General features: G+C 48.9%; 1 protein-coding gene across 1 annotated transcript in view; it reads right to left on the bottom strand.

The window, feature by feature from the left end:
* Positions 1-20,045, bottom strand: part of MYO18B (myosin XVIIIB) — a 228,253-nt gene that overhangs the window by 165,471 nt on the left and 42,737 nt on the right. Inside the window, exons 12-15 of the mRNA XM_081251759.1 lie at positions 12,533-12,706; positions 9,113-9,203; positions 7,203-7,395; positions 1,869-1,949 (exon numbers count right to left, since the gene is read on the bottom strand). Of these exons, the coding sequence (XP_081107885.1) occupies positions 1,869-1,949; positions 7,203-7,395; positions 9,113-9,203; positions 12,533-12,706 (539 nt within the window). The remainder of the gene's footprint in view (positions 1-1,868; positions 1,950-7,202; positions 7,396-9,112; positions 9,204-12,532; positions 12,707-20,045) is intronic.

Raw genomic sequence — 20,045 nt, 5'->3', positions numbered from 1 at the left:
CTCTTGGTTACCAGAGGTCCAGATCCTGCCTCTGTCTTCATTTCCAGGGCGACCTTGGGCAACTTAACTGCACCTCTCTGAGCCTCATTTTTCCTCTTTTGCAAGATGGAGAGTGGTAATACTTTCCTCTGAGGACCGTCTTGAGGGTTTAATAAGGGCAAGCACTCTATAAACTACACATCTCTGGCTCCACACAGGCAGCTGGTCTATTCGTGCACAGCCAAATATGAAAGGATTAATCCCATCCACATCACTTCCTCTTAGAAGTCTTTGTATTTTTTTAAACTAAAATCTTCAGGGAAAAAAAAGAAGGTTCCCAAAGCACGTCTTAGAGAAGGTGAAGTTGGTTCAGGGGCACAGACGCGGAATTCTAAATCTAGCCCCCAGCGTCAGAGACCATCCAGGCGACCCTGAAGCTTTGCATACGGGAAACTGAAAGAGGCCTGGAGAGTCTGCGGGACTTATCTGAGTGCCCACAGTGGGCTGACACATCTGAAAATGGTGCCAAGTGGTTAAAGTGGGAATGTGATGCATATGATGGCCAACGGTCCCAGTGTGCCTGGGGCCAGGGGCTTCCCAGGACGTAAGGATTTCAGTGCTGAGGCCAGCAAAGTCCCTGGCAAACCAGCACAGTTGGTCACCCTAATTCAGGAGTATTAGTCCATGCCCCACTGAGAGGGGTCCAGAGAGGGGAAGGGACACGTCCAGGGTCACATGGAGAGGCCCAGGGGCAGAAGTGGACCTGGACCCCAGGTATCCTGAATCTTCACCTTGGCCTTATTTGCTGGGGTTGAAACCTACAGTCAGCCCATCCCCAGAAGGTAGCTGTTCCAGCCACTGCCCAGGGGTCCTGGGGATGCCATGAGCCTTCCCTACTTGCACTGCCCGGGTGGTCCCTTCAGACCTGCCCCTTCCAGGTGAGGAAGCAGGACAGGGACGGGAAACCAGCCCGAGAGGTGCCAGCAAGAAGTAGCAGCAGGTGTGAAGGGCCGGCTGGGCTCACAGACTGAGAGAGCTTTGCAGGGGCAGGTACAGCCCGCTGTGAGCCCAGATAAGCCAAGGGACCAGGACAAGGTGTCCAAGTGCAGGAGAAACGCAACCTGCGGGACACCTACTGTGTGCCACACACCCTGTAGAGGCTTTACGTGCCAGATACCACGGGCGTTCACGACAACCCGGGGATACCATCTATCGTTTCCACTTGGGTGATGAGGAAGCTGAGGCTTGGAGAGGTTAAGTGACGTGCCCAAGGTCACCAAGATTGGACCGGAGCCCAGCAAGTTCCATGGCCCAAGCACTTTCACACCAAGATGCGCAATGGCCGAGGGCAACTCTGCGAGACGGCTGAGCATAGGTGCAGATCTGGGGTCAGCACAGTGGGTTCTGGGGCTGGGGAAAGGGAGATAACGACTCAGGTATCCCCCAAACTAAAGCCTGTCTGCCTCCAAGAAGCTCAAGGGCCTGGATCCACCATCGCCCCCGCTCTCCATCCCCCAGGGGCCCCTACTGTCCCAGTCTCTGCTGGGCACAGCACCTTCATCTGAACACCCCATCTTTCCAGGTGACAGTGGCTGGAGACCACTGGTCACTGGCCCTGGACTCCACTCAGCTCAGACCACAGTCCAGGTGTGGGCGTGTTCTAAGATGCAGACTCAGATTCTCAACCTGATGGGATTTAAATATTCTTTGCCCAGGCCACACCCCCCAGACCAATCAATGCAGAATTGGGGAGTGGGTACCAGGCGTCAGTGTATTTAACAATCCCTGGGTCATGCTAGGTGCAGGCAGCTTTGAGATCTAGTAGCTCAAAGGCTCAAACCTGCCAGGATTTCTAAAAAGGCTGTGCGGCATCTGAGAGGCCGTGTTACCTGCGAAGGACTCTGATCCACAGCAGCCACCGTGGTCCCCAGGGACGGCTCCGGGAGGTCAAACTGCACAGGAACATCTTCCTAGAAAGTCACAGAAGTTCAGCATTAGCTCTTCCCATGAGCTGAAGGAGAAGAAACTTCTGAAGGAGCAAAGAAAAGTGAGGACTTCCATCGTCACACCTTGGCCATTTTTTATTATTATTTTTTAATTGTGGTAAGAGTAGACGTGGCATAAAATTTAACATTTAAATCATTTTTAAGTGCACGGTTCATTGGTGTAAAGTACATTCACACTGTTGTGTAACTGTTACCACCATCCATCTCCAAAACGTTTCTCACCTTGCAAAACTCAAACTCTGCACCCATTAAACACCAACTCCCCATTTCCCTCTCCGTATTTCTGTGTCTATGAATCTGACTACTATAAATATCTCATATGAAGAGAATCGTACAGGATTTGTCCTTTTGTGACTGGGTTATTGCACACTTAGCGTAATGTCCTCAAGGTTCATCCAGTCGTAGCATGTGTCAGAATTTCCTTCCTTTTTATGGTTGAATAATAGCCCCCTGTGTGAAGAGATCACATTTCTTTATCCATTCATCCACTGATGGACACTTGGGTTGCTTCTACCTTTTGGCTATTACAAACAATACAGCTGTGAACGTGGGCATACAAATATCTCTTCGAGACCTTGCTTGAAATTCTTTTGGGTAGATACCCAGAAGTGGAATTGCTGGATCTAATGATAGTTCTATTTTTAATTTTTTGAGAAAACACCATACCGTATTCCACAGCAGCTGCACCATTTTTATTGTGCACAAGGGTTCCAGCTTCTCTACATCCTCCCCAAGACTTCTTACATTTTTAGTCTAGTGGGTGTGAAATGGTATCTCAATGTGGTTCTGATTTGCATTTCCCTGAACTAGTGATGCGGAACATCTTTTCGTGTGTTTATGGACCATCTGTATATCTTCTTTGGAGAAATATCTATTCAACTCCTTTGCCCATTTTTAATCAGGTTCTTTGTTTTGTTTTTTATCATCACCCCTTAGCCTTTGTGTGAGAAGGATACAGACCAGCATCCCAATAACATCCTAATATTGTTCATCCTCAGGGTGGTCAGCAATCATGGTGAGAGCTTTATCAGGAACTGATAATTCAGGGCAAACTTTTCTAATATTTACTGAATACCTAATAAGTGCTGGGCTGAGTGCTGGGTGCTGGATGGAGCAAAAAAACCATGGATAATAACAGTTGGCATATAAAAGTAACCAGAAATGTCCAGATAATGCTATGCTCAAAGATGTTCATCACACTGTTGTTTATAACAGCATAAACGTGGAAATAACCCAGATGGCCAAAAGAGAGTTCAGACAGAATCAGACATAACCACAAACATGCATCCTTACTAAGAGCTATGAATGGAGTGAGGAAATGTGAATAACATAATGCTATGAGGAAAAAGACTATAAACTCGTGTGTACAGATGGATGGGAAATCTGTAGAGAAGACCATATATGGAAAAATGGCTGGTATAAGATACAGACAGTGGTAACAATGGTTGCCTCTGGGTGGTGGGGCTAAAAGAGATTGTGTTTTCTGCTTCTTGACACTTATACGCACTTTCCAGTTTTTAAATAAAAAACATGTTTTACTTTGATCATCAGAAATAAGTGAAATACTATGGGAAAAAGAAATATGATGGCTGCTACTATATGTGGAATGCCTAATACAGATTATGCATTTCTCTATCCCACTTCATCAAATGCTCCAAACAGCGCCTTTAGGCAGTACGGTAAAAATGACTGTGAAAATAAGCGCCACCTCTCCCCTTCCCCGTATCCACACACTCTGTACAGATATGGAAGTTTCTCCCATCAAGAAGTGGATGCCATTTCCCAGCCCTGTGAGTCAGGGCTCAGCCTTGGACTTGCTGTGACTAACTGATTACAGCAGAGGTGACGTTGCCAGTTTCAAGTCTCGGTCCCAAGGGGCCCTGAGCACTCCTGCTTGCTCTCTTGGACCCCTGCCCAGCGCCATGAGAACAGCCTGAGCTAACCTGCTGGAGGACAGGGCACTCCTGGAGCACAGGTGAGTCATCCTAGCCAAAGGGCTGCCTGGATCAGCTCATGGCCAGCTGACCTCCAGACACAGGGGAGAGCCAGCCAAGAGCCATCTACCCAACCTGCCTCTGACCACAGGCACATGCTCTCCCAGCCAAGACCAGAAGAGCTACCTAGGCAACCCAGAGACCTGCAAGCCATAACAAAAGGTTATTTTTTAAGCTACTATGTGTTGGGATAGTTTATTATGCAGAATTATTGTGGGAAATGGTAACTGATACAGGAGTATTGTTATTTCTATTTTACATGTGATGAAATTGAGGTTCAGAGAGGGTGAGTGACTTTCCTAAGGCCACACAGCCAATAAATGACAGAGTTAGGGTGAGAACCCAGGTCTCAGCAATGCCATGTGTTTAAGATTTATTCATATTGATGTTTTCATAATTATTGCTGTGTGGGCTCCAACCAAAGAAATGACCATAATTTTAATACCCATTATCCTACTAATAAACAATATGATCATTTCTCGTATTTTGCCATTAGCACTTGCTGGAGCCAAAGGGGTCCCCTTCAGGGAGGAAGGAGGGAGCAGATGCTAGGGGGCGTCTGGGGTGCTGGCGATGTTCTCTCCTTTTATCCTGGGTGGTAGCTGCAATGAGTGTGCATGGTTGGACAAATTCACTAAGCTGTACACTTCTGAGTCAGGCACTTATTTGTGTAAATGTTATAGTTCAAAAAAAATTTTTTAAGTATAAGTAAAGGAGGGCAGGCAGGGACGTGCCTGTACAGGTTTCCCGGTTCACATATACAGAGTTTCTCCAGGGGGCCTCCTAGAAAAGGAACTGCATCTTCACCTTGCCTAGATGCTCCCACATTATGATCCAAAAGGTGTGCAAACCCACTATTTTCACCCACAAGTGGGCACGAAGGCCCTTCCATGGGGAAGATGCAAACTAACTGTTGGAAGAGGATTCAGCTTGGGTACGTGGGCGAGGAGGAAGAGGTCAGCGCAAACAAGGGACAGCGGTGGGAGCGAGGCCTGGGGAACCCCAAGTTCTGGACTGTAAGGGGCAGGGGCCGTGGCTGGAGGCTGGGCTGTAGAGAGAGACGGGGGAGCAGCAGAGGCCCAGGAGCCAGGCCTGGAGTTTGGGTTTTAATCATCGACGGACCAGACAGGATGAAGCTAAAACCTACCAGAGGACCAGTCGACCACCCCCTCCCCTGCCCCGCCCAGCCTCACGCCCTCACTGAGCCCCTGCGAAGGCCCCGCCCCAGCTCAAAATGGATTAAAGACCTAAATGTAAGGCCAGACACTATCAAACTCTTAGAGGAAAACATAGGCAGAACAGTCTATGACATAAATCACAGCAAGATCCTTTTTGACCCACCTCTTAGAGAAATGGAAATAAAGACAAAAATAAACACATGGGACCTAATGAAACTTAAAAGCTTTTGCACAGCAAAGGAAACCATAAACAAGACCAAAAGACAACCCTCAGAATGGGAGAAAATCTTTGCAAATGAAGCAACTGACAAAGGATTCATCTCCAAAATTTATAAGCAGCTCATGCAGCTCAATAACAAAAAAACAAACAACCCAATCCAAAAATGGGCAGAAGACCTAAACAGACATTTCTCCACAGAAGATATACAGATTGCCAACAAACACATGAAAGGATGCTCAACATCTTTACTCGTTAGAGAAATGTAAATCAAAACTACAATGAGATATCATCTCACACCAGTCAGAATGGCCATCATCAAAAAATCTAGAAACAATAAATGCTGGAGAGGGTGTGGAAAAAAGGGAACACTCTTGCACTGCTGGTGGGAATGTGAATTGGTACAGCCACTATGGAGAACGGTATGGAGGTTCCTTAAAAAACTACAAATAGAACTACCATATGACCCAGCAATCCCACTACTGGGCATATACCCTGAGAAAACCATAATTCAAAAAGAGTCATGTACCAAAATGTTCATAGCAGCCCTATTTACAATAGCCCGGAGATGGAAACAACCTAAGTGTCCATCATCGGATGAATGGATAAAGAAGATGTGGCACATATATACAATGGAATATTACTCAGCCATAAAAAGTAATGAAATTGAGCTATTTGTAATGAGGTGGATGGACCTAGAGTCTGTCATACAGAGTGAAGTAAGTCAGAAAGAGAAAGACAAATACTGTATGCTGACACATATATATGGAATTTAAGAAAAAAAATGTCATGAAGAACATAGGGGTAAGACAGGAATAAAGACACAGACCTACTAGAGAATGGACTTGAGGATATGGGGAGGGGGAAGGGTAAGCTGTGAAAATAATAATAATAAAAATATTTGCTGAAGAAGAAAAAAAAAGAAGAAAACTATCAGTAATCATGAAAAACTCATTCAAAGAAAATCACTTAAAGCAAATTCAGTAGTGATCACTGAAAGACTGATTATAACTATTTATTGATTTTATCTTCCATACTTACTTTTTACCTTCCCTCTGACCACTAAAAATGATATACAAATTGAATGCTTTCAAAATATAGATAATAACAGATCTATGATTCAAATGAACAGTATTTTGTGTTATAGGCAGTGAATAAATTTTTATGTGCCCTCATTTAAAAATGAGACGACTAAATGACAACTGTATGAAACTATATGAGACAACCATGTGAAAGTGATGAACATCAGTCCCCAGTGGTATGGGCAAGAGAGCTAACTGTGTGCATGAGTGCTATCAGCAGAGCAATGACTCAGTCCTGGACTCGGAAACTTAAGAGTCCTACAGATATATCAAAGTAACTGCAACCTTGTTGGAAAATAATAATTAACAACACTTAACTGTCCCTCCCCAAGTAGTTTACAGTAGGGGAAACTATTCACATAGGAATAGTGAGATTAAATTGAATTATAGGGGAAAAAAGGGCTCTAGGCCATTGTCCTACCAAAGTCCCTTCACCATGAATTATCTTGAGTTCTTGGAGTCCAAAGATCTTTGGGGTGTGAACTGGTATGTTTTAAGTGAATAACGCAAATTAGGAAGTGGTTATGTATTTGTATTTTACAGAGTGACACATTTTTTTTGGCGGGGGGTGGATAAGGGTATATCAAAACCTCCAGTTTTTAAAAGAAATATAAGCACATTTATGAAAACAAAAAAATAAAAAATAAAACCTACCAGAGGACCAGTTGACCACCCCCTCCCCTGCCCCGCCCAGCCTCACGCCCTCACTGAGCCCCTGCGAAGGCCCCGCCCCAGCCCAGCCATACCTCCCGGAATCGCTCCAGCGTTGAGACAAAGGTCCGCTGGTAGAAAAGCAGCTGCAAGCGCTCATGGGCGTAATTGTGGCACAGCTCCTCAAAGGTGGCGGCCCGGTCTTTGCCCTGGTGCCGGGGGTTCTGAAAGCCTGGGGAGTCCACCACCATGATGGAGGCCATGGAGAGGTGGTGGGAGGAGAAGGATCTGGGGGGAAAGGAGAGGGGCCCTGAGAGGATATGGACTCTTAAAACCCCGCTGGTCCAAGCCTCCCACACCCCTGCATCACAGAGCTGGAGAAACCGGAGCAGCACGCTGGGCGGGTCTGCAAATCCAGCAGATCTCACCACTTGCAGGCTGTGTGACCTTGGGAAAGTTACTTAACCTCTCTGAGCATGGGTTTCCCCCACTGTCAAATGGTGGTAGGGATGAGTAGGATGACCCCAGGGGATGCAGTAAGAAGAGAAGGAGTTGAAGTATGGAAAGTGCCTCCCATGGACACCGCAGGCCTTCAGGAAACGTGCTCTCTCTACCAGGCCCAGAGTGGAGAAATGACTTGCTTAAAGTCGCACCACAAATTGGCTATAAAGTTAGGACTAGAGTCTCCTTTTTTTGCTTAGTGATATGCTGCTATAGAAAAACAATTTTGTTCAGTGCCTGCCTCAGTTTACAAAGATCTCTCAAGTCATCACCTCCTTGGAGCCTCTTGACAAATCTATCAGGGGTACAGAGAAGGGATTATTCACATCAAAAAGCAGGAGTTAAGAGACTCTGGAGAAAGTCACATGGGGGCTCCAACCCCTGCTCAGCCACGGAGGGGCTGTGTGTCTTGGGAGAGTTGCCTGACCTCTCTGAAACTCAGCTGTGAAAGGGCTAATGATGGAGATGAACTTAGAAGGCTGTTGGGAGGGTTGGATGTGATAAGATATCCACGGCTCTGAACGTGGTAAAGCGGTAAGTGTTTTCTGCTATTATTATCCTTAGCGTGACCAGCTATACACTTTGGAGGGCCCTTAGTTTGAACCTGAGCTCTTTGCTGTTATTTGCTGAGGTTTTCCATCTGTAAAATGGTGCCAATAAGATCAGCCACCACATAGACATGCATGAAGATTAAATCAGTTAATGTTCAGAAAGCCAGACGCCTGCTAGGTACTCATAAACGTAAGGATAGTGGGTATCGTTATCCCCAATACACCCATTTTATGGAGGTGGGCCTCCCAGAACCAACCAGGCAGCAGCCACCCTCTGCAGGCTGAAGCAGCCGCCCTCCACTGGCAGGTCCCCAATAAATCCTTCTTCCCCTAAGCACGCATGATCCCCCCGGTTTCTAGATAATGTGTCTGTGGTCTCAGAGGGTAATTACTCCAGCAGCATGAGAGGGAGCCGATTCTGTGTCTGTGGAGGACCCCACTTGCACTGTTGCTACACATCAGCCTCATCCCCTTAACAGGATGTCAGAAGCCTAATTACGCCTCCTGCTTTCACAGAGGAGGGAGGGAAGCCCTTGCCCCAGCTCTGGTTTGGCCTCACTGGAACTGCTTAAAGATTTCCCGGCAGTACTACCTGCAGATACCTGCAGTATTTTATGATCACGATTAGGAAGAGTTGCTTACAGACACTATTTCTTTTTTACTTTGTTTAATTTTTTATTGATTTCTTTTAATCCTTACAGTGACCCTGAGGAAAGAACCATTTTTACAGATGCAGAAGGGGAGGTCAGAGAGGTGAACTGATGTGCCGAAGTCACACAGCCCACGGGTGGCCAAGGTGGAATTTAAACCCAGCACCATAAGACACGGCTCAACAAGCCCCTCTCCAGCTCAACAAAAGCCCACTCTGCTAAACTCCCCGGACTCCCTGGGTTTGGGCTTGTTCATACACTGCAAACAGGCCACCTCTGTAACCGAGAAAAGGTTGCCATTACCTGTTGATGAGTGAGACCACGGCGGCAAAGACCTCTTGGTACAGGCCCGAGGCCATGCCCTCCACACACTCCACTCCTGTCATCTTGAGCCCTACAGTGGGGAAGAGGGGCAGGTTGGCATCCCGTGGTCAGGACCATGCCTGGGGCCAAGGTCGTTGCTCCAATGCCATCACTACTGGCCTTAGCACATCTTCCCCAACCATGCACACACACGTCCCCCTACTGCTGAAATTACTTACGTTCTTAGGATCAAGTTCAAGTGTCCTACCAAGTCTTCCAGGGTCCTGTGTAACCTGGCCCTACCTCCCTAACCTCCATTGTGATCTCCTGCTCAACCCTCAGGGCTCAACCCAACATCACCTCCTCAGGGAAGCCTGCCTTGACCACCAACACCACCCCATTAAGCCAATTCCCAGGTCTACCTTGTTTTTTTGAAATTTTTATTTATTTTTCACACTGAAGTAATGATTGACATACCAAAGAACCTGTACATTTTTAACATATACATCCCGATGAGGTTGAAGTATACACCCGTGACACCATCACCATAAACACACCACAAACATAACCATCACCTCTAAAATTTTCTTCCCTCCCTTTGTGTGTATGTGTGTGTGTGCATGTCTGTGCGTGCGCATGCGTGAGATAGGCACTTTTAACATAAGATTAACAACATTTTTTTTTTTTTTTTTTTGCAGTACGCGGGCCTCTCACTGTCGTGGCCTCTCCCATTGCAGAGCACAGGCTCCGGACGCGCAGGCTCAGCGGCCATGGCTCACGGGCCCAGCCGCTCCGCGGCATGTGGGATCTTCCCAGACCGGGGCACGAACCCGTGTTCCCTGCATCGGCAGGCGGATGCCCAACCACTGCGCCACCATGGAAGCCCAACAAATTTTTAAGTATAGAATATGGTACTGTTAATTACAGGGACTTTGCTGTGCAGTAGAGATATTCATCTACTGATCATTTTATTCATCTACCCTCTAGGATTTATTCATCTTGCATAAATAAAACTATGTGCCCTTTGATCAAAATGTCCCATTTCCCCCTCCTTCCACCGCCCTGGTAACCACCATTCTACTCTCTGCCTCTATGAGTTTGACTTTTTGAGATTTCTGATGTGAGTAGTGTATTATTCAATAGTAAAAAAAAAAAAAAAAAAAAAGAAGGAAATCCTGCCATTTGCTACAACACGGATGAACTTGGAGGACGTCATGCCAAGTGAAGTAAACCGGACACAGGTGGACAGATCTACCCTGATTTTACAGCACTGACCACAGCACACCTGCACTTCGTGGTTATTTCGTTAACCTGCGTCTCCCCCGCCCCGCCACCCAGGCAGGGAGCGCCCTGAGGATGAGGACTACCTCTGGGTTTGCTGGCTCCAAATCCCCAATTCCTGACACGTAGTAGTTACTCAGTAAATATCTGTTGTTCCCTCTTTCTAGAGAGAAATTTGGCAATTTTATAGTAGAAGCCATAACATATTCATATACTTGGACTTAATAACTTCACTCTTAGGATTTTATTCTAATGAAATAATTCAGAGAAACAAAGACTTCTAAGTATGTATGTTCTCCCAATTGTTACTTAAATTGGCCAAAAAAAATCACTTTTTTGAGACAACCTGAACATCCAACAATAGGAAATGGGTTAGATAATTTGTAGTCCATCCATACAAAGGAATATTTAAAGTCAGGTCTAGAAGAATATTGAATGAGATGGAAAAGTGCCTGCCTATAGTATTAGGAGGAATAAAAAAAGCTTAGAAAATTATTATAATGGCAGCCCCAATTTTGTATAAACATACACGCTGGTCCCATTAGAACAGCCAGCCTTGATTAGGGGTCACTGAGCAAAGTGGGATGAGTGGAGGGCTCAGATCATAAATACTGACCCTTAGGTTTTGGTTCCATCCACAGAATTGGAAACACAATTTCCAAATCTGCACGCACTAGTGTCTAGAGAAACAGTTCTGCTTGTACATTCCAGGCAGCCCACCGCAACCCCAAAGCATTTCCCGTCCCTGCTTTAACTCTGCCCCCAACCTGGGTCGTTGCTAGGCAACCCACAGCCTCCCAGCATCTCTCAAAAGCTTGCCAGTCCCCTGCCTGCTTAATGTCTACCCTTGAGACCTCAGCCTGAGAGGGTGACACAGCTTCACCAAGCAGCGTGTGCATGCATCTGTGCTTTTGTGTGTGTGTGTGTATGTGCATTGTGTGCATGTGATGGTGCGCGCACATGCATGTATGCGCATGCCTGTGCATAGTATGTGTGTGTGCCTGTACGTGTGTGCCTGTGTCCGAGAGGAGGTATAACCATTAAGCAGACCCCAGCTTACACCAGAGCACAGACCTGGAAGGCAGTGGAGTCTCAGTGACATCAGCCATCAGGCTGAAGTCCCTGGCAGGTGGAGCAGCCACGGGGATCCGAGGGGCCTCTAAGAGAAGGACCCCCAAACCACAGTTCCAAACAGTGCTACCCACTAAGCCCAGACTCTGTGGTCTCTGGGAGAGCTTCTCTTAGAGAGTTTTCAGTGAACCCCGGGGCTCCAAGGGGTCCCTCTGCCCTCACCTTCTGCAGCCAAAGCACCTGGCTGCAGAGGCTGCAGACGTGGGACTCAGCAGACCTCACTCTAACAGGTGCAGTACAAAGCTCGTTTTTCCCCCGGGTCTTTTCAAGCACCCCGATTCCTCCTGCTGCTCATGCCAAAGTCCTATAAGGTGTCCTAGCCCCCTGCTTCCACCTAGGGCCCATGCCATCAGCTCTAACTGTAAACTAGACCTTGAACTGGTCCACCTCATCCCATCTGTTCCCACCTCCATCACCTCACCAAGGTGACTTGTACCCATTCCCACTCATTCCCTCATCTTCCTCCAGGCTGAGCTTCATGAAGAATACAACAAATCATGCCATTCCCCTGCCTGTGTGCCTCAATGGCTTCCCTTGGTCTGAACAGAAAACCCCTAGTTTACAGACTATTGTGTGAGCTGACCCCAGTGAGCTCTCCAACCTTATCTACTGTCCTCCCAGCTGGGCCAACCATCCTGCCCTTATTTCTGTTCCTCAGACTGGAAGGTGAGTCTTCTGCCTACAGCGTAGGGGCTCAGCAAATACAACATCCACTGGAAGCGCGCTGGTCCCTTGGCACCATCCACAACGTCCCCTCTTTGCAGCATAGGGCCCCCTCCTGGGTTTCAGCAGCCTTTGAACCCTGGGCAGAGCTACCTATCTGACCATAAGCACCGCGCCAGAAGGAGCCAAGTCCATTTCCAGGCGAGTGGCTTCCCTTGCACCTAGAAGGTCTACACACTGCAGACCCTCAGGAAATCCTCGATGGATAGTGAAAGGGTGCTGGTGTGTCCCCAGGGGCCGGCCCCGCGGGGATGCAGCCCACCCAGAGAGGCAGCAACACGGTACCTGAGCCGGCCTCCTCACCCTCCGGGTCCCGGCGGCTCGGCCCAGACGTCATGCGCTCGATGATCTGCCGCAGGTGGTGCTTGAAGGTGGCCGTGTTCAGCTCCTCGTACTCGCAGCCCAGGGCCTCTGCCGCGTGGCTGGCTGACTCGAAGCGCATGAACTGCTTCCGGCCCACTGTGCAGGGGACAGAGCAGGAGGAGGGTGGTGAGGTCCTGGGAGGGTGGTGGGCGGGCATCCAAGAACACCTCGGAGAATCTCGCCACCGCCCACCCTCAGCAAGAGCCTGAACAGCTGCCCAGGCCTGGGACCCCAGCTGATGGCCCCGGGCAGGAGACGCTTTCCCAAGAGACATGTTTGTCCCATTTCCCTGCCATCTGCATTGCTCACTTTCCCAAAGCAATTAAAAATACCATGGGGAACACTCTAAACGTGGGACTGGGGAATGGTAAGAGTATGACTTACCCACCCACATATCCACTTACCTATCCATCCACCACCCCTGCCACCCACTGACCTAGCCACTCAGCTACCCACCCAGCCACATATCCAACAATCTAACCACCCTCCCCTTTACTCAACAGATATTTCTGGAGCTCTTACTATGGGACAGGCACTGTGTCAGCCTCTGGGAAATCAGTGATGAGCAAGACAAAGTGTCTGCCCTCACGGAGCTTACAGTCTTTTGAGAGAGGGAGACAATAAACAAGTAAGCAAATAAATATTTCAGGTGATGAAATTATAAAGTTATTTTTTCCCTCTAAGGAGAAAATAAAACAGGGTGATGGGGTCAAGAGAAACTGAGGGAGTGGCTTTGGATGCAAGGTGGTCAGAGGTGGCTCTATATGAGGATGTGATAGGTGGACTGGCGGTAAAGATGAGACGGAGCTGGCCACACAAAGAATCAGGGAAGCGCTTTAGAGGCAGAAGGAGGAGGTGGTGCAAAGGCCCTGAGGCAGGAATGAGCATGATGTGTTAGGGAAGTGCCAAGAAGGTCAGCATGGCTGGGATGTAAGCGGGGAGGGGAGTAACCAGACGAGGCTGGAGAAGCAATGGAGAACCTCTCTATGGACTATTATAATGCCACTTAACATCAGCAACAAAGACCGTACAACATGGTCAATTCTTATTTTCAAAATGTTAAATGAAATGGACTAGAAAATCACACCACAGTATGACATCAATTGTGTAAATCACTCTAAACTGCTATAAAAACAAATAACGAGGGCTTCCCTGGTGGCGCAGTGGTTGAGGGTCCGCCTGCCGATGCAGGGGACGCGGGTTCGTGCCCCGGTCTGGGAGGATCCCACATGCTGCGGAGCGGCTGGGCCCGTGAGCCATGGCCGCTGAGCCTGCGCGTCCGGAGCCTGTGCTCCGCAACGGGAGAGGCCACAGCGGTGAGAGGCCCGCGTACCGCAAAAAAAAAAAAAAAAAAAACAAATAACGAAAAGGAAATATATCCAAATATGAACAATCACAGGGTAGGGGAATTTTTTATTTTCCAAACTTTCTGAAGTGGTTCTGCACTAACTTTGTAACCCAAATTTTAAAAAATAATGACTTATTAAAGCAAACACTAGCTCCATCCTTAAGTAATTTTCTCCCAACTCCCATCTTCCCATAAATGTGTTTCCTTCTTTGAAATAAGAATCACAGGTACCAACAGAGATTTCTCAATCCATCAGAAAGAGATCTTAAGGGCCCAATTCCTCAAACAGACATCTTAAAGAATCTAGATTCCTGGTTTAAGAAAAATTTGGAAATTTGGAAAAAGACTTTATCTGGGGCCTTGACAATACCCAGGAAGAAGGAGCTCTGGCCACTGCTTATCGAGGTCCTCCTACATGCCAGTTATTCAGCACTGATTATCTCAAGAACAGCATTTTATTACCTCCATTTTAGAGACTAAATCTCAGCTTTATCAGAGAGGTTACATGGCTATTAAAAAAGCCCTGCCACTTTATTATTTTTTTTAATTAATTAATTTTGGGGGGGGGCGCTGCACAGGGTCTTCGTTGCTGCACGCAGGCTTTCTCTAGTTGCAGTGAGCGAGGCCTACTCTTCGTTGCGGTGCTCGGACTTCTCATTGCAGTGGCTTCTCTTGTTGCAGAGCATGGGCTCTAGGCACATGGGCTTCAGTAGTTGTAGCATGTGGGTTCAGTAGTTGCGGCACACGGGCCCTAGAGCATGCAGGCTTCAGTAGTTGTGGCGCATGTGCTCAGTAGTTGCAGCACGTGGGCCCTAGAGTGCATGGGCTTCAGTAGTTGTGGCTCACGGGCTCTAGAGCACATGCTCAGTAGTTGTGGCACATGGGCTTAGCTGCTCTGTGGCATGTGGGATCTTCCCGGACCAGGGATCAAACCCATGTCCCCTGCATTGGCAGGCGGATTCTTAACCACTGAGCCACCAGCAAAGTCCCCTGCCACTTTAAAAAATGGTGAAGAAGGTAACAACGATGGTGGTGATGACGTGGTGATGATGGTGGAGGTGATGGTGGAGATAAGATGATGGTGATGATAGCAGTTACCACTCAGTGACCCCATTTTATTCAACATGTCATCTTTGTTCAGCTCATGGCTTTTGGAGTCAGAAAGCCTGTCTTGGAGTTCCAGGTGTGACACAGAAAAAAACTCAATACATGCAAGTTGTAATTACTTATTATCATTACTATTATTGAATCTTCACAAAAGTCCTCGAAAGCAGTATTATTCCCATTTTACAGATGAGAAAACTGATTCGGAAAAGTCACCAGAAATCAAACTAAGTGGAAGAACTATTTCCCCATAATCAATCCTTGCAATGTCACCTTTAGGAAATTTGTCAAATCCTTGTGTCCCTAGATAGGACTTTCTTTTAAATGGACTCACTCATCTTTTTCAGGTACATAAATACCTTGTGAAAGGAAATGTTATAGCACTAACTTAAACAAGAACCCATTTGTTGAAGGAGGTCACTGAGAGGATATGACCACCAGGTGACCTGCGAGCTGGCTCTGGGCAACTGGAAGCTCCTCAGCCCTTCCCCTGCCCTTGGAATACACATTCAGCCCCTCCCCGACTCCCACGGTGGCAGCTGTTACAAGGACACAGCCTTGAGAGAGCGAGGTGTTACTGAGACCATCCAGAAGGTCTCCGTGACTGAGCCCAGTTCAGGCCTCTATAAACTTTAAGACTCTGGCGGGCGGGGGTGGAGACCTACCCTTCTTGCAGCATCCAAGACAAGCCTTGTATGTCAGTTCCCTTCCACATTACACCTGCCACCCACCAATCTGGAGTGGCTGCCTCTTTCTTCAGTCTCTCCCTGCCCTCCACCACAGTGGGGGCCAGTTTCTGAACCAACACTGTTATCACTTGTCACAGATAGAAAATAGAAATAAATACAATACGCGTACAGAAATACCATTAGATTCTAATTAGATACAGTTACCTGGGAGTCCAAGGTCTGCTTTCTCTTCGTTGAAAAAGAGAGATTAGCAAGTATTACAGAGAGGAGTTAAAGGCTACTGGCCCTGAATGAGATTTCCTTCTTCCTGTGATGGGGTTGAAAGTGAATTAAACAGGAGATGACTGTCTAGGTGGGCAACGTCCTGTCCCTCTCCTGCCCCATCACCTCCACTGCCACCCTCTGAAACAGTCTCCCACACTCTGGCCACAGTGACCTATAGCCTCACTGAGCTGGGGAGAGCTCATGAAGGGGTTCAGCAATGGTTGTTTCTGAAAAGAGGAGCAGGAAATGGACTGGGCAGGACTCCTTAGGTCCCGCCTAACTTAAGGGGCATATTTCCAAGTGTGCTGAGCAGCATCCTGCTCGTGAAACCCAGGAGGCATATGGGAGCTCTGCTGGGAAAATGTATTTCTGCTTCCAGCTCCCGAAGGCTGGCCAGGCACCAAATCCAACCCCGTGGGCCCCTCTGTCTTCGTCCAGACCTAGGTGGAGGCTGAGAACTCTGGGGCAGCACCTGCGGTGAGGAGAAAGGGGACTGGACGGGAACACAGGCACCGGAGCAGACAGGGTCTGGGTCCTGTTCCCGTCATTCCCAGCTGTCAGCCCTTGGACCAGTCTCACAGCCTTTTTGAGCCTCAGTTTCTTCATCTGCAAAACGGAGTCATAAAACCTCAAACACCTCTTCGCTGGGCTGCAAGGACTGGGCGAGATGGTGGCACGTGAGGCTCTCAGCAGAGCACCTGGCCCTGAGAAGGTGCTGGACAAATTTGAATTTCCTCCTCCACCTGCAAGACTAAAGAGGGCACCATTCACCCCAACCCGGATTGCCCCGTCCTGGGGCTGCAGGGACTCCTCCACAAGATCTGTCTGTTGCTTCACCGAGAGCATGTGTGGAAGGGATAGTGAACTGGTGAACTCCGGATGCCGGTCACGCCCATGGACTCCGAGCCCACCGAGGTCATTTCTCCTCCAAGGAAAGGTGGACACACGCTGGGCTCAGCACTTCCCACCAACCTACCCAAAGCCGGGGACAGAGCTATCCTCGGAATGCCACCGAGGTTGGAGATGCCAGTATACAGAGGGCTCCAGCCCCCATGAAGCCATCACCAAACGAGCGAGGACAGCCACCAAGCAGGGGGCGCGTGCCGTGTGCCAGGCACTGTACTAGCACGCCCCCCGCCTCATCGCTTTCCTCTTCTAAGCCCCTGAGATCACCCAGATATGGAACGGAGCAGGTCAGGTCTCGTTTCCTGGCCAAGGTGGGTCCAGGAGTGAGGGGCAGAGGGGGATTCCCACCCTCCCGTGCTGATGTCACACCGTGTGCAGCCGCCCGCTGTTCTGTGCCAGCAGAGGTCTGTGTGGTCACTGCTCTGGGCCAAGTGAGCTGGCACGAGGAAGCGTTCAATAAACATTAATATGGTGAGTGATGAAATGAAACAAGGAGTCAACGACGAAATGAACATTTCTCACTGATGGCCAGCCCTGCCCAAAGTGGCAGATCTCCAAGATTAGGGAGAGAGAAACACTGTTTCCCTCTCCCCCACAAACCAGCCCATCTGAACCTTAGAGCCGCCTTCTCTAACAGGAAAGATCAAATAGAAGATAAAACAAAAGGGAGAGAGGCAGAGAGACACAGAGAGGGAAAGGCAATGAGCCAGAGATGGAAACAGACAGACAGGACCAAAAAAATCTTGCAGGGGAGGGTCTGTGGATTTTTCCCCGCCTCGTAGCCCACCCCGTAGGGGATCACACACTCTATCAGGATGCTTTCTTGCCATATAGCAGGAGGCGAGGAGGCTGTGCCCAGAATGATCCCAACGCCAAGTGCAGAGATCATTTCAGGCATGTGCGTTTGGCTGCAGCCATTCTGCTGGTCACTGGTGGGAAACAGGACCCCATGGCAGGCGGGCCCAGGGTTCGGCTCTGCGATGGGCTTTCATGCACACCATCTAGGAATCCTCGGCCTCTTCTTCTGCAAACATCACACAAGGACATGTGATGGTGAACCTCAGGAAATGCTCCCTGGTGCCCCACCCGTCACCCACCCTCTGTCTCACCCATCCAAGAAAAAGAATCAGAACGCAAACGCCCAACAGTATTACAAAGGCGACCTTAACATCACAGCATCAGACAGCAGCACCTACAGTACCCCTTCCCAGGGCCAGGCACTGGGCTTGAGCACTGGACACCGTTGCCTCATTTACTGTCCTGCAGCCCTACGAGGTCAATGCTAATATCGCCCCTTGACTTATGAAAACACTGAGACGCAGAGAGGGTGACCTTCCAAGGTCATGCACCTGGTAAGTGGCAGAGGCAGGATTTGAACTCAAGCCTTCTCACTCCAGCTCTCAATATGCTAAGCATGGGCCTGTGCAGAGGAGCTTTCTCTCATAAGGGGGTACTGTTCCGAAACCAGAGTCTAAGGTGAAATATCAAGTACCCTTAAAATTACCCTGAGGATCTCTTAAATTGCCCATAACGTACAGTACTGTAGCATATTTCCCTAAGTCCAACACTGCCAGCTTCCCCTCCAGTGGAACACCAAAGGAAATGGGTCGCTTGCCTTTAGGGGCCATGACATATGAAAAAAATATGTATCTGTAACCACTGGCCTCACGTTTGCCTTTGCATGGCTGGATTTACATAAGTACAATGCATGTCTGATAGGACCGCCCACCCTTGAAACAGTTCTATATTAAAGAACTACTTGCAAATACCAGCTCTATTATTGTGCTCAGCGACAAATGGCCCATGCATCTCGCCATGGCCTGGAGGATGCACACCTGGACACGTCTACACGGGGCGGGAGGACGCTTGTATGACCTTGGCTGATCTCCCAACTGCCTTGCGAGGTCTGCAGGCTGAATACTCTTAGGCCTGATTTATAGTAGAGGCCACCAAGACCCAGCAAGGGATACCGCCCTGCCCTGAGTCACACAGCTGGTAAACAGCTGAGCTAGAACTTGAGTCCAGGTCCCCGGACCCCCAGGTCATGGCATGGGGTTAAGGGCGGCTCTGGTACTCCCAACATCCCATGTTAGACCTAGCTTGAGCATACACGTGGGCTGTAGGTCAGGTCAAAAGGAAACGGGCAGACTTCAGAAGGCAACATGGTGGGTGGACCAGAGCAGAGCTGTTGCTGCCCCACAGTGTCCCTGGGGGCTTCCTGTGCTCTCTGCAGCTGAGGGCCTTCTCTCGTACTGGCATTTGCTGAAGCACAGGGTATGGGCGGATGTGGCACGGAATTAACATTCCCAGCCTTCAAGCAGTGACAAAGGTAAGGCCCTCTGAGTGTGATAACTCGGGTGCGTGCTCTACGCTGACCCCCAGAGGTCCCTAGTGGGAGGAGCCCCAGTTGCCCACAGCTGGTTTTGGTGACACTCTTTTTTTTTTTTTGCTGTACGCGGGCCTCTCACTGTTGTGGCCTCTCCCGTTGCGGAGCACAGGCTCCGGACATGCAGGCTCAGCGGCCATGGCTCACGGGCCCAGCCGCTCCGCGGCATGTGGGATCTTCCCAGACCAGGGCACGAACCTGTGTCCCCTGCAACGGCAGGCGGACTTTCAACCACTGCGCCACCAGGGAAGCCCCGGTGACACTCTTTTTGGCTGCCTTCCTTCCCTACTTCCCTTCCTCACGCCCCTCCCAGTACTTCCTGGGATCACCTCCCACATGCAAGTCTATCCCTTGAACCCTTGTCTCAGCAGCTGCACCCATTTAAAGTGCCAAGGCTCAGAGAGGGCCTCAGAAGGTTCTCTGAAAGGGAGCCAAGTTCTTGGCACACTGCTCTGTTGTGTGTGCGCCTTTGTTTATCATTCAGAAGCCATCTGCACATCTGAGGTGAGGCCTGGCCCCAGCCAATGTGCTACCAAGGGCAGGGCTGAGTCAGAAACTCCCCGGGTGGCCAAAGGGATATGGAGCGGGGCACAGAAGCCACGCAGCTGGGGCTCAGAGTTTCCCAAAGGGGCTCCTCATAGCGGTTGCTCCATGGAACGTTCATCAGTGTCACTGGGGAAAAATGAATTCTGTATTATACCTATTTGGTCATTGCTTTGGTGAAACAAGTTCCTTAAC

Source organism: Mesoplodon bidens, assembly GCF_964165515.1.
Source record: "Mesoplodon bidens genome assembly, chromosome: 13".
NCBI lineage: Eukaryota > Metazoa > Chordata > Mammalia > Artiodactyla > Ziphiidae > Mesoplodon > Mesoplodon bidens.
This window is presented reverse-complemented; position numbering and strand designations above follow the sequence as displayed.